The 26,709-nt window shown below is 48.8% G+C and overlaps 2 protein-coding genes across 5 annotated transcripts; one reads left to right on the top strand and one right to left on the bottom strand.

The window, feature by feature from the left end:
* Positions 1 to 2,448: 2,448 nt before the first annotated feature.
* On the bottom strand, positions 2,449 to 7,671 carry LOC148813471 (uncharacterized). Its single transcript, XM_088908002.1, has 6 exons — positions 7,638 to 7,671; positions 5,436 to 5,798; positions 4,434 to 4,463; positions 3,670 to 3,780; positions 2,957 to 3,018; positions 2,449 to 2,577 (listed from the first exon to the last, which is right to left on the bottom strand). The coding sequence occupies exons 1-6, from the start codon at positions 7,669 to 7,671 to the stop codon at positions 2,449 to 2,451; spliced, it is 729 nt and encodes a 242-aa protein (XP_088764128.1).
* A 2,228-nt stretch (positions 7,672 to 9,899) lies between these two features.
* LOC148813470 (uncharacterized) lies at positions 9,900 to 19,321 on the top strand. 4 transcript variants are annotated; one of them, XM_088908260.1, is made up of 6 exons: positions 9,900 to 10,302; positions 11,880 to 11,938; positions 12,755 to 13,081; positions 13,423 to 13,710; positions 14,126 to 14,413; positions 14,593 to 19,321. In XM_088908260.1, exons 3-6 carry the CDS (start codon positions 13,045 to 13,047, stop codon positions 14,802 to 14,804), a joined length of 825 nt encoding a protein of 274 aa, XP_088764386.1. In that variant the 5' UTR covers positions 9,900 to 10,302; positions 11,880 to 11,938; positions 12,755 to 13,044; the 3' UTR covers positions 14,805 to 19,321. The 4 variants fall into 4 exon arrangements, with proteins under 4 accessions (XP_088764386.1, XP_088764383.1, XP_088764387.1 ...); XM_088908257.1 differs by having other exon boundaries at positions 11,180 to 11,938; XM_088908261.1 differs by having other exon boundaries at positions 11,880 to 13,081.
* The last annotated feature ends 7,388 nt before the right edge of the window (positions 19,322 to 26,709 follow it).

Here is a 26,709-nt window from a genome sequence, read left to right as displayed (position 1 = left end):
CACACACTGTATTATTATTATTGAGAGACGGACTCACTGTCTGTTCCTCAGGCTGGGACAGGAGATCACACACTGTATTATTATTATTGAGAGACAGGCTCACTGTCTGTTCCTCAGGCTGGGACAGGAGATCACACACTGTATTATTTTTATTGAGAGACAGGCTCACTCTCTGTTCCTCAGGCTGGGACAGGAGATCACACACTGTATTATTATTATTATTGAGAGACAGGCTCACTGTTCCTCAGGCTGGGACAGGAGATCACACACTGGGCTGCCAATTCAGCTGAGTTCCCTCCTCCCTCTCCCAGTAGGATTGGGACCCGTTGGGATTCTGGCAGGTGTGGGAACTCTGGGATTAGATTTCTGAATTTCGGGAAGAATGTTTCTCTAATCCCAGAGTATCTGTCACAGTGCAGTAGGAAGTGCACCTCTGTCTCTATTTCTCCCCGCTGGCAGTGGGAGCACAGCCTGTCCTCTCTGGGCTGCCAGGTCTGCCTGTGTCCAGTGTGTGTGTGTCCAGGCTGTGGTCACTGAGCCTATCCTTTCTGGACAGCCAGGTCTGCCTGTGTCCAGTGTCTCTGTCCAGGCTGTGGTCACTGAGCCTGTACTTCGTCAGGGTCTGTTTCTCTTTGCTGTTATTTAGCTTGGTTAGATATTTGGCTAGTGTGTATTGTCTGTTTAGGGTTCTGTAGCATTCCAGTTTATGTTGTGTTTGTGTGTGTGTGTCCCAGTGTGTGAGATATTGCTTCTTGATCTGTGCTGTGATGTGGTTGGGTCTGAGTTGTGGTGCTCTAGCAGTGCTGTCCTGAGGCTGGTTGTGTGTTGTGTGTATTGTGCTGTGATGTGGTTGAGTCTGAGTTGTGGTGCTCTAGCAGTGCTGTCCTGAGGCTGGTTGTGTGTTGTGTGTATTGTGCTGTGATGTGGTTGAGTCTGGGTTGTGGTGCTCTAGCAGTGCTGTCCTGAGGCTGGTTGTGTGTTGTGTGTATTGTGCTGTGATGTGGTTGGGTCTGAGTTGTGGTGCTCTAGCAGTGCTGTCCTGAGGCTGGTTGTGTGTTGTGTGTATTGTGCTGTGATGTGGTTGAGTCTGGGTTGTGGTGCTCTAGCAGTGCTGTCCTGAGGCTGGTTAGGGTTGGTGTTGCTCAGGTCAGTGAGCCTCAGGACCAGCTGGCTCAGGGGGCTCTGTTTTGGGCTCAGCTCTTGGCTCAGCAGGGCTTTGTGGTGATAGGAGTTAGTCGCTGTTTTGTAGGTGTAGCCAATACTTTAATACTCTCTTCTGTATGTGCCCTATAGCTGCCTCTCGTTTGTGACCGGTCTTGTGTCCTCTGTCCAGGAAGGCACTACTTGTCTAACAGGTGCAGCTCTCCTGCGCAGAATCAAAAGCGTCCGATGTCTGAGAAACAGTCTGAGGGTCTTGGAAACAGATACAGAGGCCTGTGTGGTATCCATTTTTACACACTTGTCTATCTCATCCTCACATGTTTTTTTGGGGGGGCTTTTCTGACCTGAATTCTGCCTGATGATTCATTTCAGGGAGGCTGAAGAGTAAACCAGCACACAGGCCAGCAGAGACACAGCAACAGAAACAAGACAGGAAACTCTCAGTGCGAACCTGTTGTCAAGTTCTCCACCTTCCTCCCCAGCCCCCTCTCCTCCCGAGCCCAGTGTGACTATCACAGGCCTGAGAGAGTAAATATAGAGAGTGGTTGAGCTCATGGAAACATCTGCGGTCATCGTGCTGAACACCGCTCTGAAGCTCTTGTGCGAGGGTGAGATCAGGCTGCGGTCAGTTCTGCTGGCTGGTGCACACAGGCTGCACTGAGCCCTTGATGTGCTCACTGGGGCACAGTTCAGGGCCTGTTAGCTTGGATCAGCAAAGGCATCGCACAGGAAACTTCGAGAACTTTAATCTTGTTTGGCTGCTTTCTTGCTCACTGCTTATCTTACTTGGTCTTCTGTATGGTGTAGGTTGTTTTTTTTAACAAACAGCCATATCACCCTGCAGCTCCCAGCTCCTTTCACCTCCTTTCAGCGTGCGAGGCGGCCCGACTGATGAATCAACCAGTTGGCCAGCAGCCATATCCCCCTGCAGCTCCCCACTGGCAGCCCCACTGGAGCCCAGCAGGTGTGAGCCTGGCCAGTACCTGGAGGGGAGACTCCTGGGGAAACACTGAGGCTGCTGCTGGGAGAGGCACCAATTCATCAAATCAATGGAGCAAAACAACCAGACATACAGAAAAATGATCAAACTAACAGAAATCACAGTTTCACAGGGTTCTTGTGTAAGAGGACAGTTCAATCCAGTTTAATTAGTTCTCCACTGGACGTCTTGATAAAAAAACTTTTTTATGGGTTGTTACACATTTATCAATTTTGATTCCCAGTAGTCAACCTGATTAATTTTTTCAGTCTGCTAAGTTCTCTTTGTGTATTTTGTGTACTTTACTGTCACACACGTCTCCCATGCTTGATCTCAGCATATGTAGTGGGCTGTGTGTTGTGGCCACCTCTCTTCTTGTGCTTCGTGTTTTGCCTGCTGATCTCTATAGTGGCGTACTGCAGTCCTGCCTCCTCTTCCTGTAAAGACACAGACACACAGCACATCTGCTGGTGAGGACGAGTCTGAACACACACACACACACACACACACACACACACACACACACAGAGCTAATTTCCTCTGTGACCCTCCTGACACACGCTGATAAGACTGGCCAAATTGTTTCAGTCAAAATCAAAACTGCGGAAAAACACTTAGCGGCCCATAAAAATTGCCATATCTTCACAAATACAATAATTACTAATAACAGCTGGATCACACACATTCACTCATGGTCTTTAAGTTGTGTCTGTTGAAACGAGATATGATCTGAGAATGTGTTATATCACAGACAGAGGCAGACACTCCAGGTGATGAGACACAGTGTCCTGTCTGAAATAAAAATCTGATCGGTACCTGACTGTCCTGTCTCTTGCTGTGTCCTCCAGTCTGGGGGCGACTCTCAGAGCTTCTACTGCCTGGTTTCAAAGAGGAAACACAGTTATACTCCACTGTGACCCCCAGAAATGAAAATGACTGTACTACGTTTATCACAACACATTACTTAGTACCCTGAGAACCTACTGTACGGAGAACCAGAGTTAAAAAAATGATGTCTTCCCACACAAAAGGTGACCAGAAAAAAAGGAAATAAATATTTTGCCCTACCCTACGGCACCGTAAAAGACGTGTTTCTTTATCTTAGACAGGGAGACGAGGTGTATAAACACAGCTGTAGGATGTTCAGTAAGTACCGCTGTTCTGACACAACTACTAAAAGCATTGTTATGCAAGAGACATTCCGGTTCAGGACATGAAAATCTCAGCCCCCTTAAAGTCAGAATTAAACCGATACTTTTTGTTTTTCAGTCCTTTTCTCCTGTTTTTCTTATTGAGTTAAACGGACTGACCAGCTGCTCACAGCCATACAAGACTAGGGAGCCCAACTGAATTATACATCATCAATATCGCTGAAACAGCAGCACAATGCAAGATGTCAGAGTATCTCGGTTCTTTATCCTTCCCACGTTTACATGTTTGAATGTCTCGCGAACATACAGCAGTTTTTCCGCAGACTGTATTTCTGTTTTCACTCATAAAGAAAAACACAGCTGTGTGGACAGTCTTACCTCTTCTAAGGGAAACGCAGGAGAAAACGCAGACGGAGGACACGATGACACAGACCACACTCACAGAGGGCAGAAGAGTCCAGCACGTCAGGCAGGGACTGGGACTGGCCACTGTCCGGTCTGGTTCCTCTACAAGACCACAGATAGAGCAGGTGAGAGGCTAATTCACAACATCTTCACTGCTGCTGACAGCCTTTCTGAAGTAACAGCTCAGACATGAAGAATCAGGGACTGGGACTGACCACTGTCCGGTCTGACTCCTCTACAGGACCACAGATAGAGCAGGTGAGAGGCTAATTCACAACATCTTCACTGCTGCTGACAGCCTTTCTGAAGTAACAGCTCAGACATGAAGAATCAGGGACTGGGACTGACCACTGTCCGGTCTGGTTCCTCTACAGGACCACAGATAGAGCAGGTGAGAGGCTAATTCACAACATCTTCACTGCTGCTGACAGCCTTTCTGAAGTAACAGCTCAGACATGAAGAATCAGGGACTGGGACTGACCACTGTCCGGTCTGACTCCTCTACAGGACCACAGATAGAGCAGGTGAGAGGCTAATTCACTACATCTTCACTGCTGCTGACAGCCTTTCTGAAGTAACAGCTCAGACATGAAGAATCAGGGACTGGGACTGACCACTGTCCGGTCTGACTCCTCTACAAGACCACAGATAGAGCAGGTGAGAGGCTAATTCACAACATCTTCACTGCTGCTGACAGCCTTTCTGAAGTAACAGCTCAGACATGAAGAATCAGGGACTGGGACTGACCACTGTCCGGTCTGGTTCCTCTACAGGACCACAGATAGAGCAGGTGAGAGGCTAATTCACAACATCTTCACTGCTGCTGACAGCCTTTCTGAAGTAACAGCTCAGACATGAAGAATCAGGGACTGGGACTGACCACTGTCCGGTCTGACTCCTCTACAGGACCACAGATAGAGCAGGTGAGAGGCTAATTCACAACATCTTCACTGCTGCTGACAGCCTTTCTGAAGTAACAGCTCAGACATGAAGAATCAGGGACTGGGACTGACCACTGTCCGGTCAGGTTCTTCCAAGGAGGAGTTTTCTGCCACTGGTACTGCTGCTGAACCTGCAGGCGGACACAATGTCCGCATCAGTGACAGGACAGTGAGGCTCCAGGCTGCTGGCCTGAGAGCAGGGTGACCTCTGCTCACACCTCCTCGACCTCACAGCCGACTGGCCTGGGCCGGACAGGGGCGGCGATGGACTGGTCAGCAGGGGCATCAGGTCCTCTCCAGCCTGTGCCACGCAGACGGGAGGGCCGGAGTGTGGAGGAGGAGGGGGTGCGGTTCTTTTTTCCATCAGCATCGTTTCAGTGAGCTCACAAAGCTGGGGTTCATCAATCGTGAAGCCTTTTAAAAAAAGAATCCTTGTTTTCATCTGTGATATAAAACTCAGTATCGTTGAAAATCGAACTTTGTGCTGCATCCTGTGGGGGACGAAATGACTCTCACAGACATTTTGGAAGTGTTTACTGTACAGCGTTGTAATAAAGCACAGTAAAATCGGGTAACGACCAAGCACTTAGCAGGTGTGGAAAAGGAAAGCAGCCGGTGTCGGGTATAAACATGGCAACACCGGAACCGGTACCGAACAAGACTGCAGTGTTGAACAGTGAAGGAGAGGGACCCCAGGGTGTCTGTGCTGTGTAGGGGAGCGGGTGCACAGACTGGAACTGCTCGCGTGTTAGTGTGCGTGAGGGGTTATCGGGGTGTCGGGCGGTGGCTGGGGCTCACCGGGGAAGACGAGCTGCGTCCCGTTTCCGAAGCTCAGCCGCCCGCCGACTCTGTCGGCGCAGTAGTACAGCGCCCGGTCGGACTCCGTCAGGTTGGCGAGCGTCAGGCTGACGGAGAGGGTCGAGGGTTCGAGGACGAGGGAGAGGCGAGACTCGTACGCTCCTTCAATCTCCTCGCTGACCTGGGAGCCGCTGACCTGACCGACGGCGGCGATGAGCGGCATCTCCAGGGGCCGCTGTATCATCCACAGCGTCTCGGTCTGGTGGCTGATGCCGCAGGGCAGGGTGACCGTGTCTCCGGCTCGGACCCGCAGCTCCACGACCCCGGCCGAGCCAGCGAACAGTCCCCCCGCCAGGAAGACACCTGAGACAGGAAACTCACGTCAGTCCTTTCAGAAGCGAATTGGCCTTGATCGGCACACAACCAGCCTTTGCCCTTCTATGTTTTTTTAAAATCTGTTGTCTTCTGCAAGACAGATAATAAAACTGTAATCACACTGGCGAGACCACTTCGTAAGGAAGACGCGCTAATGTCGCTCATTTCAATCGCTTTCTGCTGGCGGGTGCAACACCGTTCATTCGGAAAAACCCCACAGAAGAAGAGACAGAAATTATTGATTTCAACCTCAAGTTTTCAAAAATTATAAGATCATCGTGAGCGACAGGCACAGGCGACACTGAAGGGGTGAAATAGGTACATATTTAAAGTCTTGAGCTTTCCCATATTCAAAATCCACAAAGGCCTCGATATAGTCAACCCAATGGTTCAATATCAAGGCAGAAACCAGAAAGGGAGGAGTACACATACATCTGAAAATAGGAGGCTTTGCTTTACACAGAGAGTGGTGGGGGTGGGGAACAAGCAGCCCAGCCGTGTTGTGGAAGCCGATACCCTGGGGCTTCTCTCCAGACGCAGCTGGGTGAGCTCCTCCAGTCAGGACAGGAGGCCCTTCTGTACACAGAGGGGGGTGGGGGTGGGGAACAAGCTGCCCAGCCATGTGGCTGCCTCTCTCCAGACACGAACAACAAAGATGGACCAAATGTTCTACTGTCATTTTTTTATCTCTCTCCATTCTTACGTTGCAATATTGAAAAATATTATTACTAATTTACGCCTCCATTTCAATATTCCTTTATATCTTTCTCTCAGCCTAAAATCTTTCTAAAATTCAATTTTTACCTGTGTCCGCAGTTAATTTCTCTTCTCTAACCCGACCCACGTCTTTGTAATTTTATTAAATGCTTTGTTTCTTTTGTTCCTATCAAAATTAAAATATGTTGCCAGAATAAAATTAGGGGTAAGAATTTTATTATTGTCACAATTGCTGTATATGTAATATAATTAAAAAAAAACAACTGAGCACTTAAATGGCGAAGTCCGGGTGTAGGAAAATATGATTTAATGGCGAAACTGAGGGGAAAAACTTTATTAGGAAGAGAGCGGTTTTATCTTAAAGGGCTTCTCAAAGATAAAACAACAGGTGAGCTAAGAGTAACGGTCAAAAACTATTAGATTAGAGAATCAGAGAAAAATATCGCGACAGAGGCAAATTCTGTGTATAAAACATTTTCCAGTGATGTTTCCCGACTGTAACAGAACTGTAAGACAGTTACCTGATAACAGGAGACAATGAAGGGAGAGTGGACATGCTCTAAATATTTGTTTGTTTCCATTATACTAAAATGACGGACTGAGGCTCTAGGGGGGTAGTTCAGTCTAACACGAGGAGAGTGACTATTCACTGTTGGATACTGGCGATTTCTAAAACTCGCGTTTTGCAGGCATTGATTTGGCGTCGTTAAATGCCGTGTTGTGGAAAATGCCAACTGTAGCATGAATCTTTTAACGAGCTCTATGTTTTTTACCCCAAGAAGGTCAGCAATGCCCCACACATGCATATAACCAAAAGGAAACCGCTGCATCAATCAAACTAAAAACTATCATGTAACAAGACACTACATACTGCAAACTGAGGCTATTGGACCTACAGTATGTTATTAACTTGTGTAATTGATATACATATATCAGCAATCGATCTGACATTCGGAGAACGCGCTTAACTGAAAAGTGCCCCAGTTCTAAATAATTGTATTTATCAATAAGCATGATCAGTACGAAGTCCGCCGAGCGTTTAGTTTTTATCGAAGTCAAAGAATTCCTACATATTGGCGATTCAGCCGGTAACACCACCATGTCACTCACAGAGGAAGAGGGGCAGGGTGCGCGCTGCGTCCATGTCATCCTCTGCGCTGCTGTTGTAAAGAAGACCTGCTAGTTCTCAGCCTATTTTGTACTTTACCCGGATTCTCATTGGTCGGAGGCCCAACTATTACACGTCTAACAACGAATGAACTATTTCAGTTCCTCTGATAGTCGACCTACAGTACACTGACTAAGGTGCTACTGTCGTCGTGATCTCGTCATAGACAAGGGCGTTTTCTGTGTAGATCGCAATTATGAGGAGTCCATACAGACTGTTTACCGGTATATGAAGCAGTAATTATACACAATAACATAAAAAAGTTTATAAATGAGAGGAGGTCATTCGGGCCATCTGGTCGTTAATTGATCCCAGGAGCTCACCCAGCTGTGTCTGGAGAGAAGCCAGGGTATCGGCTTCAACCACAGGGCTGGGCAGCTTGTTCCCCACCCCCACCCCCCTCTGTGTACAGAAGAGCCTCCTGTCCTGACTGGAGGAGCTCACCCAGCTGTGTCTGGAGAGAAGCCAGGGTATCGGCTTCAACCACAGGGCTGGACAGCTTGTTCCCCACCCCACCACCCTCTGTGTACAGAACTTATCAGGTCACCTAACTGTCTTCTCTGTTCAAGACTAAAGAGACAGTTCCTCCAGCCTGTCAGTGTGGGACACTCCCTTCGGACTAAAGAGACTCAGTTCCCCCAGCCTGTCAGTGTGGGACCCTCCCTTCAGACTAAAGAGACTCAGTTCCTCCAGCCTGTCAGTGCAGGACCCTCCCTTCAGACTAAAGAGACTCAGTTCCTCCAGCCTGTCAGTGCAGGACCCTCCCTTCAGACTAAAGAGACTCAGTTCCTCCAGCCTGTTGGTGCAGGACCCTCCCTTCAGACTAAAGAGACTCAGTTCCTCCAGCCTGTCAGTGCAGGACCCTCCCTTCAGACTAAAGAGACTCAGTTCCTCCAGCCGGTCAGTGTGGGACACTCCCTTCAGACTAAAGAGACTCAGTTCCTCCAGCCTGTCAGTGTGGGACGCTCCCTTCAGACTGAAATAAATAGAAGACAAACACAATGGTCCAGAATTATTTGGGATGGTTTTGTCGCCCCTTATGTAAATGGGTAATACTTCAGCAATTCTCTACGTACTGCTCCTGTCTTAACTGTTTAAACTAGTAAAGTTTGTGAACGGTTTATCTTTCCATCTGGACAATTACTTAAACCGATCAATTCACACATTTTAGGACGTACAGTGGTTGTTAATAGAGAAGGTAATGATTGTTCTGTGTTAAACACTTCCCTCTAGTGGGCGTTTGTGTGTAATGCATCACGATGGCCTTAAGCGAATGAGAACGTCTTGTTATCATGTACAACTCTTCTGCTAAACGATGCATTTTAACGACTGAGAACATGATTTTGAGCTTTTATCACTTAATCACCTACTAATAAAATATACCTACTAATTAATGCACAATTGTTTTTATGCAAAGTTACATAAAGACGTGGTCTGATGAAACATCCACGGACCTGTGCGAGTGTCACATGGTCTATAAGCATATTCACTGCAAACTGTGCACTGAGAAGATCTACAGTTCAGCTGACGGGCGAGTTCATGCTCGATCACATCCGAGATTCAGGACAGACTCCAGTCTGGTGAGAACTGGCAACAACCCTACACCAGCACCACATGTTTTCTAAGACAACGAGCTTGTCATTGTTCATCAAGCTTCTGAATATAATGAGACTTCTGGTGCTCTTTCCATGCTGCAGCACCACGAGCCGGTGTGATCTCGGATCTAAAACTCTGATTGCAAATCCTGATCTCAAAACGCGACAATGGAAGGATTTCCCCCGCCGATGTTCAATTACTCCTCAGCTGGGCCAACGCCAACACATTGTCTACGAAGAGACGATTTGTGCTCCAGAGCGGGTAACAAGCCCCCGACTGTGTGCTTGAGGTCTTCCCTCCTTCTTAAAGCTGAAAAATCAGACTGTCCGGTCATTGTACTGCGGTGAGAGCGTCGTCATTATGGTAAATCAGTAGTGCTGGGTGGGGAGCCCACAACACAGAGCGCGTTTGAGGCGGCTTGACCCCAGCCACACCCCTCACACAAGAGTTTTTCAGTGGTAGAAATGTTGTCCTCTGGCAAAAATAAGCTTCTTCCAACCGGTGTCTGGCAAAGATAAACACCTTCAACTGAGGGGGGGTGGAGCTTCGGGAATATTGTACTGCGTAACATGGACATAACTTCCGCTGAAGGGTTTTTCAGGGATTTCAGGAAGAGAAGGTCTGTTAGCCACCATTTTTTGTACGAAATCAAACCCCCAGTTTGAGCTGGACAGCGGTCGAGTTGTGAAGGAGATGGACATACTGTATGTCGTCTAACTACATAACAGAACGTCTTTCTGTTACCTGCCTCAGAAGACAATAGAAAAAAACTTTCGGCAAACTCGTTTTCAAATTACTTTTAGTTTCGGTTGTGGGATCTAATTACATGCCTAAGTAGTAGCAGAAACAGTTTTGCATTGAACATTTAAGATACTTCATATATTGTTTCTGTTTCTGGACATTGACAGTCAAATGTCTTCATTTTTTTTTCTTTTTTTCGGGCGATCGGATCTTATGCAGAAGAGACGTTCTTGAATTTTCACGAAGGATTTTTTTTCGGAGGAATTAAAGGTAAAGTGTTTCTTTTGTATAAATCTCTTGAACTGGATAAACAATGTCTAGTTTTTATTACGAACAGTGTCTTTTAACAAACATTTTTTTTCCGTTTCCGAAGTGATGTTATGTCGCCTTTCGCTCTACAGTCATTTTTAAATGTACTAATCCGGATGGATTACTGAACATATCCTCGGTGAAAAGGGAATATCCAAATAAATAGCGACTGTCCAAGTCGTATTTTTGTATGGAATATATTTCAGAAAATCGCAAACCAATTAAAAGAAACTCACAATAACACGAACTTCCACTGGGAAAAGGCGATTGCCGATTATAAAAACGTATTGTAACGCAACGGGGGCTCAGGCGGGCGCCCTTGCCGCATTAGGTCGGCCCCATCCCGACTGAGGCTCGAACCCGGGCCTCCCGCGTCTCTCTGCAGTGACCCAGCCCCGTGAGCTATTTTTGTATGGAATTTTGTGTGGAATCTTTAGTTCTCTGAGCTAAAGAGACATCTCTCTTTAGCTCAGTCGGGATGGGGCTATATATATATCGGAAACCTAGATCAGGGGAGGCTAACTGCAGTTCATAGTGATTCGTCATTGTCTCACTTCCTGAATGAAAACGTCTTTTTTTCAGTGCTTGGGACACTTCGGCATGACATAAAATGTGCTTCAATGCCAGAATAAATAATCAGGGAAAAAATAGCCACAGTGGACATCCATAGCTGTGATTAGAGGGATGGTATATATCAGGTGGGCAGCTGCGTCAGCAGGCGTAGGCTGGAAAGGAACAAGTAAAGGTTTATCCCTGCTGAAAAGAGAAGAAAGGAAACGCAACGTTTCAGCTGTGAGAGAGACAGGGATAATGATCTTTTCCTCTTTGCTGTCTGCAGTTTCTCTCTGCTGACAACATCGAAAAAGTGAAGGAATGTTTCTGGGATACAGCTCCTCCTCGTGTTCCTTCGATAACGCATCTCATCGGATCCCTCGACTCCCAACTCCACCCGTTTCCCACTTCCGAGAAGGATAACAAACTCCAATGAAGTTACACAGACAACACCCCCAGCACCCCCACCAGTCCTTACTGAAACGTGTAATATCCTAAAGAGAAGACTGAATAAGGCATCATGCGGAATATTTTTTAAAAAATATGTACGAAACGTTAAGAAGCATTTTTGTAACTTTCAACGTGTTTTTCTTTGTGTACAAAGTGTTATTGATGTATTTTGTATTATGGTATCATTCCCCTCTTCAGGGGCGCTACACCTGCGCTGGTATATTTGACTCGGATTCACCTTTTGCAAAGACAGAGCTTCAGACATCAAGTTTGTTCTGCGTGAATTTGCACACCTGCCATTTTGCTTTCGCATCTATGCTCTGTGACGAGAGGTGTCCGTTCACTGACCTGCGCGGTGGCCATTAGTGCTAAAATTAGGAGCCTTAACGCCGTGACAGTGGGCTGACATCACCTGATCACCCCCACACTCTGAATAAAATACCCCACTCCACGTAAGATGAATATCACTGTGGGCCACCTCTGCTGTCGTCATGACTTCTGCTCTTGTCATTACGCTATTTCTGTCTGTTTTGCAGATCTTTAATCATAAAGAGGATAACACTTCTGTTGTTTCTGGTCGGGAGTGTTCTGAACGGTAAGGGCTTTGAAATCATATCTAGAAAATAATGTCTGATTTATAACCCGTCTTGCATTCAGAGGTATGGGTGTGTCTGGTATCTCACACAGTTCTAGGTGCTGTAGAGTTGTGTTTTTCTGTTCCTCTCCAGGATGTGTCTAGCTGTGTCGCTGTGTCTGTCTCTCTCTCTCTCCAGTGTGTGTCTGTGAGGGTGTGTCTAGTTGTGTTGCTGTGTCTCTCTCTCCAGTGTGTGTCTGTCAGGGGGTGTCTAGTTGTGTCGCTGTGTGTCTCTCTCTCCAGTGTGTGTCTGTCAGGGGGTGTCTAGTTGTGTCGCTGTGTGTCTCTCTCTCCAGTGTGTGTCTGTCAGGGGGTGTCTAGTTGTGTTGCTGTGTCTGTCTCTCTCTCCAGTGTGTGTCTGTGAGAGGGTGTCTAGTTGTGTCGCTGTGTCTCTCTCTCCAGTGTGTGTCTATCAGGGGGTGTCTAGTTGTGTCGCTGTGTCTCTCTCTCCAGTGTGTGTCTGTGAGGGACTGTCTAGTTGTGTCGCTGTGTCTCTCTCTCCAGTGTGTGTCTGTGAGGGGGTGTCTAGTTGTGTCACTGTGTCTCTCTCTCCAGTGTGTGTCTGTGAGGGGGTGTCTAGTTGTCGCTGTGTCTCTCAGTATCTGCTATGTCTCTCTCTCCAGTGTGTGTCTGTGAGGGGGTGTCTAGTTGTGTTGCTGTGTCTCTCTCTCTCTCCAGTGTGTGTAAGAGGGTGTCTACTTGTGTAACGGTGTCTCTCTCTCTCCAGGGGGTGTCCAGTTGTCTCTGTGTCTCTCAGTATCTGCTGTGTCTCCTCAGATCCTGTCTCAGTGTCGGTGAAATTTGGAGGCTCTGTCAGGTTGCCCTGTAAGAAAGATACCACTGCAGTCCCCTCTGGAGAGCAGCATGGCGTCAAGTGGCAGACGGATTATTTAGATCCTGTGTTGGAGTTCTTCAATGGATCGGTCATCCCTGGCCCCGGGTTCGAGACCACAGCTGAAGTCTCCAGAGAGAAGGTCGGACAGGGTGACCTCTCGCTGACTCTGCACGGTGTGACATTCGCTCAAGAGAAAAACTACGAGTGCAGAGACATCGATCGGGACAGAAACATGAAATTCCTGGGGAATGTGCACCTGTCTGTGAGAGGTAAGAAGTAGCTGCTTGGTTCAAGAAGCTCACGCAGCTGTGTCTGGAGAGAAGCCAGGGTATCGGCTTCAACAACATCACCAGGCAGCTTGTTCCACACCCCCACCTCCCTCTGTGTACAGAATGATTAAGATCTGGTTAAGAGTAAGTGAGGGGGTGAAGGGATTAATCTGACATTGTGAACTGAGGGGTTTGTTACAGAGCTGCATTGTGAGTCTGGGGCTCGACCCAGATGAGGTTGTTGTCACGTGACCTACAGTAGTGCTGCACAGAAGAGGGTGATGGGACAAGACGTGCCCTGACTCTTCTCACTCTTGGGAGTTTTTCCTTTCTGTGTGCAGGTCACGAGATGAATGTTACTGTTTCCTGTGGGCGCCCTCTGAACATCAGTCTCTACACCAGAGAGACTGTGAAGGTTCAGTTTACCCCTGAGGGCTCTGGAGACTCTGTGCTAGTGTGTGCTGTAGAGAAGAGCTCAGTGACCCCAGTCCAGCACTACAAACCCAGAGTCTCCCTCCAGGACAAGACTCTCCAGCTATCTGGAGTCTCCTTCAGTGATCAGGGCTCTTTCACAGTACTGGACCTCAGGACCGACAGGATCATCAGCACTGTGAGAGTCCGTGTGGAAGGTAGGACTGGAGACAGAGCACATTCATTTATAAGATCAGATCACTTTATCGGCCCTGTACAATGTCTTGCATGAGGAATATGTCTTCTCACAGACCCCAGCTTGCTCTCCATGAGACACACAGACAGGGAGAGAACCTGGGGGTCAGAGTGCAGGGTCAGACATTTATACAGCGCCCCTGGAGCAGCTGGGGTGAAGGGCCTTGCTCAGGGGCCCAACAGAGTAGGATTCCTCTGACAGCTGCAGGATTTGAACCGGCAACCTTCCAGCCACAGGCGCAGATCCTGAGCCACAGAGCCACCACTCTGCCCCTTTGTCTGCAGAAGAGTCTGTGACCGAGCACGTGTTAATGGCGTCCTGTTTTTGAATTATTCAGGTGTCTGCAGTTTAACATGCCTGTCCTGTTCCTCTTGCAGGTCATGAAGAGAATGTCACTGTCACTAATGGACACCCTCTGAACATCCGTCTCTACACCAGAGAGGCTCTGAATGTTCAGTTTACCCCTGAGGGCTCTGGAGACTCTGTGCTAGTGTGTGCTGTAGAGAACAGCACAGTGACCCCAGTCCAGCACTACAAACCCAGAGTCTCCCTCCAGGACGAGACTCTCCAGCTGGTTGGAGTCTCCTTCAGTGATCAGGGCTCTTACACAGTACTGGACCTCAAGGCCGACAGGATCATCAGCACTGTGAGAGTCCGTGTGGAAGGTAGGACAGGAGACAGAGCACATTCATTTGCTGTAGAATAGGCTGTGACAGAGCATGTGTTAACGCAGTCCTGTTTCTGAGTTACTCAGCTGTCTGTAGTTAAACATGCTCGTCCTGGTCCTGAAATCTGTCTGTTGCATGAAGTCGGTTGTTAAGCTGGTTTATTGGATGTTTTCCAGACTCTGACTCCACTTGGCTGGCTCCTGTGATTGGCAGTATCGTGTTCCTGGTTGTGCTCGTGGCTGCTGGGGTTATATTTGGGCTGGTCAGACACCTGCGGTCAGGTCAGCGTCTCAGAAACCCTGGGCCTGATGTGGAGCTGCTGGGAAACGGAGCTGCTGGAAATCGCCCAGATGACCCAGGGCCTGCAGACCCTCTGGTAACACCATAGTTCCCCCAGTCTCCAGCCCAGCCCCAGTCTGATGGATCCCAGCAGGAGGAGTCCTGTTAAACTAAGCATTGACAGTGGGATGGGGAGAATCCTGATGTGTGCGTTCCTGGGATCAAGTGTAGGTCTCCCTGTGTTGAGTTTGTATGTTCTCTCCCACTCTCACTCAGCACAACGGTAGAATCTGTCCTTAACACACAACTGGAGCTCTTAATTACACATGTCAGTAGTGGGTGCTATTCTACAGTAATTAAGTGATATTCTGCACTAGAAAGTGGTTAGGTGAAAGAGCATTAATGGACATTTGAGCATTAATGTATGTTACACTTCACTGTGCCTTAAGACTGACACATTGCCTCTGTGCGTATCTCCTCATTAACACCTACAGGACAGTCAGGGACCCATTGAAACAGTCGAACAAGGGAGACACATCGTGTACCATGTAGGGCAGAATCAAAACGCTATGATTTTGTTCCGGATGTCAAGTGAATCGATGTGCTTTCTGTGCTTGTGCACGTGTTCCTCTTATTACTGGACAGACAGTGCTGCTCAGCTGTGGTTACCAGTGAGCCCACTCTCTGGTTTCCCCACTGTGGGTCTGCCTGTGGGAGCAGTCTTACTACAGGTGGGCTGGATCCAGTTGGGCTGTGGAGAGCCAGGCCAGGCTGGACCCAGCCCGTACCACGGTAACAAAAACCACCTAGTGCTGGTGGACCAGTAGGCGGCGCTCTGCCTGGTGTCATTTCTGTACGAGAGAGGACCAGGGACACTGAGCTGTAGGAGGTCAGAACTAGATCAAAGGAGGATTACAGCTGAGGTCCCGCCTGCTTATTCGTTAGTGGAGTGGAGTCCCACTGTCCCAGAGTCCCGGCTGTATCTGAGCTTGAACTGTCCCCTCCTACACATGAAACACCCTGGGATTGTTTGGAAAGACAAGGGCCAAATGAAGGAAAAGCAGTATTAATAATCAATTAATGCCAACAGTGTTCTTTCAATTCTTATGAGTATTGATTAGAAACAGCTGAGCAGTATTCATAGTCAGTGTCCTGCCCTCATTCCTGGCCAGATCAGAGCTTGAACAGTCTGAGATTTTCGGGTGAACAGTGCCCTCCTATGTGTGAAGCACCTTCGGATCCTTCAGGAAGAACGATAAGTTATCAATATTGCATTATTGTTTTTCCTGTACGTATCCAGTAGGAGGTGCTTGAGGTACATCCCTTCAGGCTGGGGGTGTGTTATGTATTCTGCTCAGTGTTCTGGTCCACAGCTCCCTGTGTTAACAGCAGCTGCTCTGCACTGTCTCCAGACTGATCCGCGGTGCTGAGGGACGACCCCAGCAGGAGTCTGTGATGGTCTACAGGGTGTGCCATTCACTGACACAGTACGACACTCTGCCCTCTGACAAGTCTGACTCCACAGCGATGGTCTTCTGCTCTCCTCCCTCGAATCCTCTTTCTCCTGACTTCCTCAGATCTGGCCTGTAGCACTAATCTTGATCTGGGATGGTACATTTTACTGACCGTGTCTAAACACTGGAGTATCGGCTCCGCTGTTTTTCAGGAACCAAAGCGCGAGGTACCAGAAGCCTAGATGCCTCTGTGTCCTGTGGGATTTTGGGAATATAGCACTGGAAAAGTTGGAGAGAGAGGGAGCAGAAGACTGTGAGAGGGAACAGGTGTTAGACCGTTCTCCTGCTCTTTCTGGGAACTGAGCTGAAACCAGAGTTTTGTCGGGTTTAGACAATTCCTTGGAAGTTATTTTTGATGTGTAACGTTCAGCACTGAATGAATCGGAGTGTTTTAAAAGCATTGCACTGATACAACGTCTCTAGATGTGTTACTGGAAGCATCACACACCCCAGGCTGGATTATGCAGTGATGAGAGATGTTTGTCTCTTTAAATGCTGGATTAGTTTGTGCACAGGTTAAAGTCAGTCTTTTACAGAGTATTAGAGAGATCTGCACCCCTGGGTGTTTTTTATATTGCTCAAAGAGCTTTAAAGCACTTTACATATAGAAGTGATTCCGGATACACAGATCTCAAATGTAAAAAAATACTACAGATATAAGAGATGGAAAAATAAACTTTAATTTAATAATAATAATTACTTACACTTATATAGCGCTTTTCTGGACACTCTACTCAAAGCGCTTTACGGGTAATAGGGATCCCCTCCACCCCCACCAGTGTGCAGCCCCACCTGGATGATGCGACGGCAGCCATAGTGCGCCAGATCGCTCCCCACACACCAGCTCTCAGTGGGGAGGAGAGCAGAGGGATGGAGCCAGTTCAGAGAGGGGGGTTATTAGGAATCAGGCCAGGACACTGGGGTAACACCCCTACTCTTCTCGAGAGACCCTCTGGGATTGTTTATGAGCACAGAGAGTCAGGACCTCGGTTTGACGTCTCATCTGAAGGACGGTGCCTTTTTACAGTCCAGTGTCCCCGTCACTATACTGGGGCATCAGGACCCACACAGACCGCAGGGTGAGAGCGCCCCCTGCTGGCCCCACTAACACCTTTATTTAGAGTTTTAATAGAAAATATTTTATGCAACAAACCATAATTTATACAGTAACTCCTTTGAATAATAAGGATTCTCTATCTACTTCTTGAAAGCTGGTCAGGGGTTCGAATGGCAGTTCAGTAGTTAAGGGCCTGTCCTGTTAATTAAGTAACAGCTTTTCATTATAACAGTGCCGAAAGATTAGATGCCAAGATATGATTTCCCCTGTAGTGTGATGAAGAACATAATCGAATGTTTATTTGTTATTTTTGGTCATTTTATATTGTTGTTTTTGTGCTATGTTTTATATTTAAGATGTCTTTTGCTGTTTTCGTTATTTCAGGGAAATAGAAAATTATTTGGGGACGTCCCATCTGCACTGATTTTAAGCTGTATTCTATTACCAACTGGAAGCTGTTGCAGTGATGCCTGCACAGCGGTGATGTGCGTTCTGTTGTGTCGCAGTGGGAACACAAACTGGGCTCAGCCCAAGCTGTGTGTGTACGCCCAACAACTGAAGCAACTGAGCTTTTGTTGCAATTGTTGTTTTTTTGTACTACTTATCGTCCGAGAGCGAGCTAAATAGCATTTTGTTATATTTTATATTATGATGTTATATTTTGTTTGCTCAGATGAAAGATTCATTGAAATTGTATTACATTTAGTCTGCTGTTGTGCAAACTGAGGAAAATGTTCACTGGTTGTAATGAAGGGAAGAACAGACCTAGACGAAGTAAAAGTGTTCTTGAAAAACTATTTCATGGAGCTACAGGGCTACTTGTGCACTGAACTGAGTGTGTGAGGTGCTCAGTGTTCTTCCTTGTTTTTCATTGTGGTTTTTATTGTCTTTGTCTACGTCTTTGTAAAATGTTGTGAGAATATTATAATTGTAAGTTGCTACTGTTCCAAAGCCATTGACCAAAGGGATGCTGAACGGTGATTGTAGGTTTACGATCTGTGAAGGTTTAGTTTTCAATTTGATAGATTGTCTTGGTGTGTATATATAGGTATGTCATTTCCTTCAGCTGGATAGCGAGTCAGAAGCTGTTGTCTGGAGGGGTGGGGGGGGGGGGACAGGCTGCCCAGCCCTGTGGTTGAAGCCGATACCCTGGCTTCTCTCCAGACACAGCTGGGTGAGCTCCTCCAGTCAGGACAGGAGGCTCTTCTGTACACAGAGGGTGGTGGGGGTGGGGAACAAGCTACCCAGCCCTGTGGTTGAAGCCGATACCCTGGCTCCTCTCCAGACACAGCTGGGTGAGCTCCTCCAGTCAGGACAGGAGGCTCTACTGTACACAGAGGGTGGTGGGGGTGGGGAACAAGCTGCCCAGCCCTGTGGTTGAAGCCGATACCCTGGCTTCTCTCCAGACACAGCGGGGTGAGCTCCTCCAGTCCAGGACAGGGGGCTCTTCTGTACACAGAGGGTGGTGGGGGTGGGGAACAAGCTGCCCAGCCCCTGTGGTTGAAGCCGATACCCTGGCTCCTCTCCAGACACAGCTGGGTGAGCTCCTTCAGTCAGGACAGGAGGCTCTTCTGTACACAGAAGGGGGTGGGGGTGGGGAACAGGCTGCCCAGCCCTGTGGTTGAAGCAGATCCTTGCCAAAGAGGCCAAGACATCAATGAGCCATTAACTACCAGCATCCTCTTGTCGGTGTTCTTTTATTCTTCAAGCGCTGTCTTTGTGCACTGGCAGTGTTTACAAGTGCCTGAGATAAAAAATGTTGCTTTAATATGGAGACTTGATCAAATTCAGATTCAGAGCAGAAGGAGATGGAACGAGCCAAGTTGTAAATGTTTATCACACAGCAGGCACTTACAATATGTTCCAGAATATGCAATACTGCTGCTGTGATATTCCAGATACCTTTTCGCCAAACCTGAGACTGGGGAGGACACCTGGAACAGTCTTCGTTCAGAATCTTTTAACTTTTATCACTTATTGATGCCGGTTCTGTTTGGACCTTGTACAGTATTTTTTAATTTTTCAATAAATGGAAAAAAAACACGACACAACAGGCTTGTTTGTCCTTTGTCTCCGGAAGGCGTTCTTATTTCGGAAGCTCCCAGTCCCAGTTTTCCGGTCTCTCTGGGGGGGAGCCAGAGAGCCGCTGTCCCTCGTCCCCGAGCCGAGAAGAGTCGGTCCCCTGGGAGACCTGGGCCTGGGAGCCCGCTCTGTACTCGAACCCCGGCCCCCAGGGGCCAGACGCGCTCTCCCTGAGATCTCGGTGGTCTTGACCTCCGTGAGGAGAGTGGGAGTGGTCCCCTTGTCCAGACTCCCAGTCCTGCTGCTCGGAGCCCAGGGGCACTGTCCTCTCGTCCAGACTCCCAGTCCTGCTGCTCGGAGCCCAGCGGCGCTGTCCTCTCGTCCAGACTCCCAGTCCTGCTGCTCGGAGCCCAGCGGCGCTGTCCTCTTGTCCAGACTCCCGGTCCTGCTGCTCGGAGCCCGGCGGCGCTGTCCTCTTGTCCAGACTCCCGGTGCTGCTGCTCGGAGCCCGGCGGCGCTGTCCTCTTGTCCAGACTCCCGGTGCTGCTGCTCGGAGCCCGGCGGCGCTGTCCTCTTGTCCAGACTCCCGGTCCTGCTGCTCGGAGCCCGGCGGCGCTGTCCTCTTGTCCAGACTCCCGGTCCTGCTGCTCGGAGCCCAGCGGCGCCCTGCAGACTCGCGCTGCAGAAGGAGGCAGAGTCCAGGGGAAACGAGACTGACGGGGGGCTGTGGCGTCTCTCCACGTCTCCTGACGGCCGTCCAGCCTGCAGAACCGCACACGCAGGGCGCCCAGCTCCTGTCCGAGGGGAACCGGTCCTCCTGAGGGCTGTGGTTGGGTGGAGCTGGGATTGGGAAATTAACTGTTGGGCTCAGCGTCACTAGTGTTGGGCTTGTGTGTGAAAGGCTCAGAATTAGACAGTGAGAGGGCTGTGACACATTCAGAATGCCTGAAGAGCTCTTATAGGATTGAGTCTTTGATAACACTATAAAACCTGGAGCGGATCAGACTGCTGCGCACTGGGAGTCTGACTGACAGCACTGTAAAACCTGGAGCGGATCAGACTGCTGCGCACTGGGAGTCTGACTGACAGCACTGTCACACCTGGAGCGGATCAGACTCCTGCACACTGGGAGTCTGACTGACAGCACTGTCACACCTGGAGCGGATCAGACTGCTGGGCACTGGGAGTCTGACAGCACTGTCACACCTGGAGCGGATCAGACTGCTGCGCACTGGGGGTCTGACAGCACTGTCACACCTGGAGCGGATCAGACTGCTGCGCACTGGGAGTCTGACTGACAGCACTGTCACACCTGGAGAGGATCAGACTGCTGCGCACTGGGAGTCTGACTACACTGTCACACCTGGAGTGGATCAGACTGCTGTGCACTGGGGGTATGACAGCACTGTCACACCTGGAGCGGATCAGACTGCTGCGCACTGGGAGTCTGACTGACAGCACTGTCACACCTGGAGCGGATCAGACTGCTGGACACTGGGAGTCTGACTGACAGCACTGTCACACCTGGAGCAGATCAGACTGCTGCGCACTGGGAGTCTGACTGACAGCACTGTCACACCTGGAGTGGATCAGACTGCTGCACACTGGGAGTCTGACTGACAGCACTGTCACACCTGGAGCTGATCAGACTGCTGCGCACTGGGAGTCTGACTGACAGCACTGTCACACCTGGAGCGGATCAGACTGCTGCGCACTGGGAGTCTGACTGACAGCACTGTCACACCTGGAGAGGATCAGACTGCTGCGCACTGGGAGTCTGACTGACAGCACTGTCACACCTGGAGCGGATCAGACTGCTGCGCACTGGGAGTCTGACTGACAGCACTGTCACACCTGGAGCGGATCAGACTGCTGCGCACTGGGAGTCTGACAGCACTGTCACACCTGGAGCGGATCAGACTGCTGCACTGTCACACCTGGAGCGGATCAGACTGCTGCGCACTGGGAGTCTGACTGACAGCACTGTCACACCTGGAGCGGATCAGACTGCTGCACTGTCACACCTGGAGCGGATCAGACTGCTGGGCACTTACACGGAGCTGATTGCAGGCTGGGCTGGGGTCTTGAATTAAAGAGACCCCCTTAGATGATTTAATTGATGTATTATTTTGATGTTGCACCTCACTACTGCTGGTCCTACATGGGGCTTATTTTCAGTTAAAAAACCGATTTTACCCTTTTTTTTTTACTTGCACGTTTCTGTGTTTTCTCCCAAGTGACTCAAGTTCTGAACTCTACCCCACCGCCGGCTCACACCGATGCTCTCTTTTTAAAGATGTGTGTTATTCAACTCCTTGTTGCTGCTGCTGTGTGTTTGTGTTTTTGGTGTTTCCTCAATGTCTCTGTCCTGGAGCCTACACGCGCATAAGCCTGTCATCGCACCTGTGCAGGTGACCGTGAGCTGGTCTGAGGTCTTAATGAGAAACAGGGTGGGAAGGCAGAGCGGGCGGGTGCGCGATGGAGACCAGTCTCTGATTGGCCAGAGGTCGCTGAGTGACAGAGGTTTCCGCCTGTTAGAGGAGCGGTTTCCACAGCCGGGCTACTTGAGCCGGTGGGAGGGGCTGGTCGTCATTCCGGCTGTGAGGTGTGTTCAGGCGAGCAGGTGCGCTGCTTTTACTGCGAGAACAAACCGGTGATTTTTCGAGGTGAAGGAAACCGTTTTGATGCACCTTTAGCAAACCTTTGCTTTAAATGTTACCGGTAAGTTATCGATATGCTCTGTCGTGTTTTAAACTGTTCTAAAACGTTGTTTCCAAGGTAAGGGGAAGCGTTTTTAGGCAATTTAGGGGACATTTGCTGGAAAGCTGATACATGAGCGATGTGCTTTGGCGTGTTTTAAACTGAAACGCGAGGTGAATATTTCTGTGAAAGAGGTTCGCTTGCTTTGTGCGGTTGTATCTGGTGACACAACACGGTTCTACAAAGTCTTGTGTTTTGTGGTGTTTAGTCCGTGGTGTTGTGTTTTGATTTTGCTGGTAAAAATGTATTTTATTTGCCCGTTGCGCAGTTTCTGTCTGAAGTGTCTTGGTCAGCGTTGACTCGTTTATTACAAAATAGTTGAATTGCTTTGAAAACAAACGTTAATGTTCGTGTTTAGAGGCGTTTGTGTTTATTTTGAGAAACGATTTGAAAATGTTTGGGGAACTGAGAAGCGTCGCGTTGTAAGCAAATACACACGTGTAGTCGGGTGTGTCTGTTGTGGGCTGTTAAAAGTTAAAGACCCAGCAGTGTGTGTCTGTGCTTAAAGACATTGGGTATTTCAGCTCGGGTCGGTTTTATACACAAATCCATTGTTTGGTTCAGTTTTTTTTATGTGATAAACCGGTGCTTTAACATGAGGTTTCAAAGCCCATTAAATGCTACAAAGAAAGTATTTTTGTTGTCAAACGCCATTTACAACCCTGGATATAATAGTACTGACCCACAAAAATATCCAATGAGTTTATAATAAAAAATTTGTTTACAGCATTAAATAACGAAAGATGCACACAGCTGCTCTTAAAGTAATCATTAAAACGGGTCTGTGACATTATTTCTTTAAAAGACCGTGTTTGTGTTATCTGTGCTGGCATAATGTAAATAGTTGATATAATAAAAAAACAACCGGAAGGTGAAAGCAGTAGATTTTTTGTGTAGTATTTGTAAATCCTCTCATTGTTAAACAAAAAATAAAAATATTTATGCCGAGGCTGCTACATTACACCCTTTCTCAAAAAACAAACAAACAGGTTTTTCTGATGCACATTAACATGAGCGAGAGTCAGAGAGAGTGTAGCTGAGACAGAGGGACTGTTCTCAGTTCTGTTTCTGTCTTGAGTCATTTTCACTCCACAGCTTCTCCCTGAAAACTGAGTCCTGCTGGTTTGTTTTACAGGCTTCTCTTATAAATCAACACCTAGACTGTAGATGTGTGCTGTTTTCTTATTACCTCAGGGGGAAATTTCATTATTTAAAATATTAGTGTATTTGCTAATAAGGTTGCTTCAGTCAGAACCAGTGTTTTCTGTACACCAGGTGGAGTTTTGCACGAATGTTGGTTATTGTGCGAGACGTCGGTGTGAAATGGCGAGTGTGGAGTGACCAGGGCAGGTTGGGGTTCTAGTGATGGATGGGGGTGCACCTGCAGGCAGTGGGCTGATGAGGACTGTCTGTGGGCTCATGTGGTGGTGTTTGTGGACGGGTGTCTCAGAGGGGCCTTCCAGCAGGTTCTCAGGAAGCTCTTCAGGAAGAGAGCCGGCAGAGGTCTGAAGTGGATCTCCTGGACTCACCCCTGACCGGTCTGCTCCCAGTCCTGGCCTGGACTCCAGGATTCGCTGTGGGAGGTGAGTCTTGGGTCAGGAGTTGAACCCTGGGCCCTGTCGTTGGTGATGGGGGGGGGGGGGGGGGGGAGTTGAGCCAGAGCCTCCATTGAGAACCTCAGGGCCACCGTCCTCACAGCAGGAGGAAGAGCCGGGTTCGAGGAGCTGGCCTGTACCGGATCCTGCACTCTGGGGCTGCAGGGAGCTCCAGCACCTGGACGAGTCCCGTGAACAGGACCCCAGAGAGGACAGGGTGAGACCACCGGTGACTTTGACCTTGGGACAGGTCTTCTGCAGGGGGCAGCACAGCTCCGACTGGCCCTGTAATAGAAGATCACTGGCTGTTCACTGGGCTGCTTTTTCTCTGTGATGGACAGACACTGGACTGGGTATTCAGTATAATCACTGTACTGGTATTAAATATTCTAATCACTGGACTGTTTTCATTGAGGGACGATCACTGTACTGGGTTTTCAGCATAGTCAATTTACTGGGTTTTCACTGTAATAATCGCTGCACTGAGTATTATTAATCACTGTACTGGGTATTAATCATCACTGTAATTATCACTACTGGGTGTTCACTGTAATTATCACTGTACTGGGTATTAATAATCACTGTTGTCATTGCTGCACTGAGTATTAATAATCACTGTACTGGGTATTAATCATCACTGAATGGTTTATTCAGAGTGCTGTCTGTTACTCACTGTACAGATCAGTCCTGTTTTTCAGTTGTAGGTGGGCTCCTGAAAAGACTGCTGAGCCCAGAAGCAGGAGTGTGATTAGAGAGGAGGGACAGGTGAGGTGAGCTGTTTAAACCTCCTGTGTGAGGCTGTGGCGTGGGGAGACACTGGGAGGAAGAGCTCAGTGTTGTCCCCATGCAGGTACCTCTCACTCATCCCTGCTGCAGCTCTGTGTGTGATTCACAGGACAGAAGTGTGGAGCTCACAGAGCAGAGGAAGTCAGAAACTCCTGCTGGAGCACCTGACTCAATATTCTGTACAAACCAGGCAGAGAAACAACATGGAGCCCTTTTCTTGGATAGAAACTGTACTGTTTAGTTGGTGAACTGTTTTTTCCTTGATTAGTTATTTTGTGTTTGTTGTTTATTCAGTGGAACTGTAGTCCCTTACAGTTTACTGAAGTGCTTTACTACATATTCACTGTGCTGGTCTGTCACGTACACATACTCTCTCCTGAATATTTACTGGAAATTCACTGTACTGGTTAGTCACTTTGACAGATATTCACTGGCATGTTCATCACTCTGCTAGTCAGTTTCTTTCCTGAGTGATCACTGACTTGACTCTACTGGGTCTTCACCTTAACTGTTCAACACTAAGCCAGTGTTTGTCTTCAATGGTTATTGTACAAGTTCCCTGTAATTACTAGTCAATCTCTGTCCTGGATATTCAATGTACTAGATGTTTATAGTAATTGTTAATTACTAAGCTGATCATTGTCTTGATGAGAGCAGGGGGTGTTGGGGTACCAGCTGGCTGAGAGCAAGAGTTGGGGTATCAGGTTACCGAATTATTTGTGGGAAAACTTCAAGTCAAGAGAAAGGACAGACGCCCCAACATCGGAGCTCTCTCCCAGTCGGACACCAGGAGCCCTGACGCCCTCATCCTCCCCCATCGGCTCCATCTCTCCGGTCGTCTCGTCTGGACGTCGGGCTCCAGGATCTCAGGGAAGGTTCCCTCCTCCCGGCCCGGCTCAGGCCTGAGGAGTCTGGAAGATCTGGGAGAAGCCAACAGGAAGAAAATCCTCCTGAACCTCTCCTCTGGGAGGTGCCCAGCGCCTGGACCCCCCCCCCGAAGACTTGGGCTGACCAGGAGGAGGAGCCCAGGGGTGTCAGGAGGAGGTGAGGAAGAGGGGAGAGAGAGCCTGTGGACAACACACCTGTGTTTCTCCAGGACGGGTCTCCAGAACAGCAGCTCTGGACCGGAGCAGTCGGGACTCGGTGGAGCACAGGCTGCCTTCAGGCATGTTTATTCCCACCAGACACAGCTCCTGCAGGAGGAACCTGACCCTGCAGGGAGGGAGAGGTCAGGGAGGCTGTGGGACAGGTGGGGAGGGACTGGGAATGTGGGAGCTGCCCCCCGTGTTGGGGAAACGGGATCAGGCAGCCAGGGGTGAAGTGGGGCAACACTGTACCAGGCTGGAGAGGGCACCCCCAGACCTGCAGTTAGAGGACAAGGGAACAGGGGACCCCCCCATCAGCCAGGCAGGTGAGTGCAGAGCAGGTGAGTCTCTCCTTCGCTGGATTTCCCTCACAAGTGACGCTGGTCTTCATCGGTCCTGCAGGGATCCAATTGGACCAATCTGGGATCGACACACTCCCAGGGGGCAGAGCAGGAGTTGTCTTGGGAAGACAGACAGGATGTCCTGACTGCCTTCCTCCTCCTCCCTGCCTGCTGGATCCTGTGAGGATGAGGATCTTGATAAAGAGCTGCTGATGCCCCTGGTCCAGGTGGAGATCTGGAGCCCCAAGAGGACTCATCCTGTCGGGGTGACCCTCTTGGCTGTGTCCTGACCTCCTGCTGTCTCTCACCCACAAGATCAAGGTCAGTGTGCTGTTGACGCTACACTCTCGAACCCGAGTCCATCACCACCCTCCAGCACGAGCACAATGTCAGGTTAGTCCTGTCACTCCTGTGTCACACTCAGGGCATGAACACACAGCCCTACTAGTGAGAGAGAAGAACTGTTAATATTCTACCAGTATTGATATTCGTACTTGATGAAATATTGTTAGTTTTATTAACAGTATTAATATTAGTTGGATGTTTTTATTAGCACCACTTGCACTAGAAGTGTTATTTTTAGCTGGAGCAAGACCAACAGAAGCAGTATCGCTGTTATTTTCTGCAGGAGCACAACTGATTGAGCCAGTCTTGTGAAATACACCTCTTGTGTGTCTCCTGTGTTCTTTGCCATTGTCGTTCCAGTCAACCTCCTCTCGAACCCTCACGGGACTGTGCTGGGACTCCTCTCATCCCGACTCCTGGGAGCTTGTATCGGGATCTTGTGAGGAGTCCACCAGGATGGGTTCGGTGACTCCTCAGCACTACCCACGGCGAGCCTCGAGCTGTGTCCC

This window comes from Atractosteus spatula (genome assembly GCF_055471065.1).
Source record: "Atractosteus spatula isolate fAtrSpa1 chromosome 10 unlocalized genomic scaffold, fAtrSpa1.hap1 SUPER_10_unloc_1, whole genome shotgun sequence".
Lineage (NCBI taxonomy): Eukaryota > Metazoa > Chordata > Actinopteri > Semionotiformes > Lepisosteidae > Atractosteus > Atractosteus spatula.
This window is presented reverse-complemented; position numbering and strand designations above follow the sequence as displayed.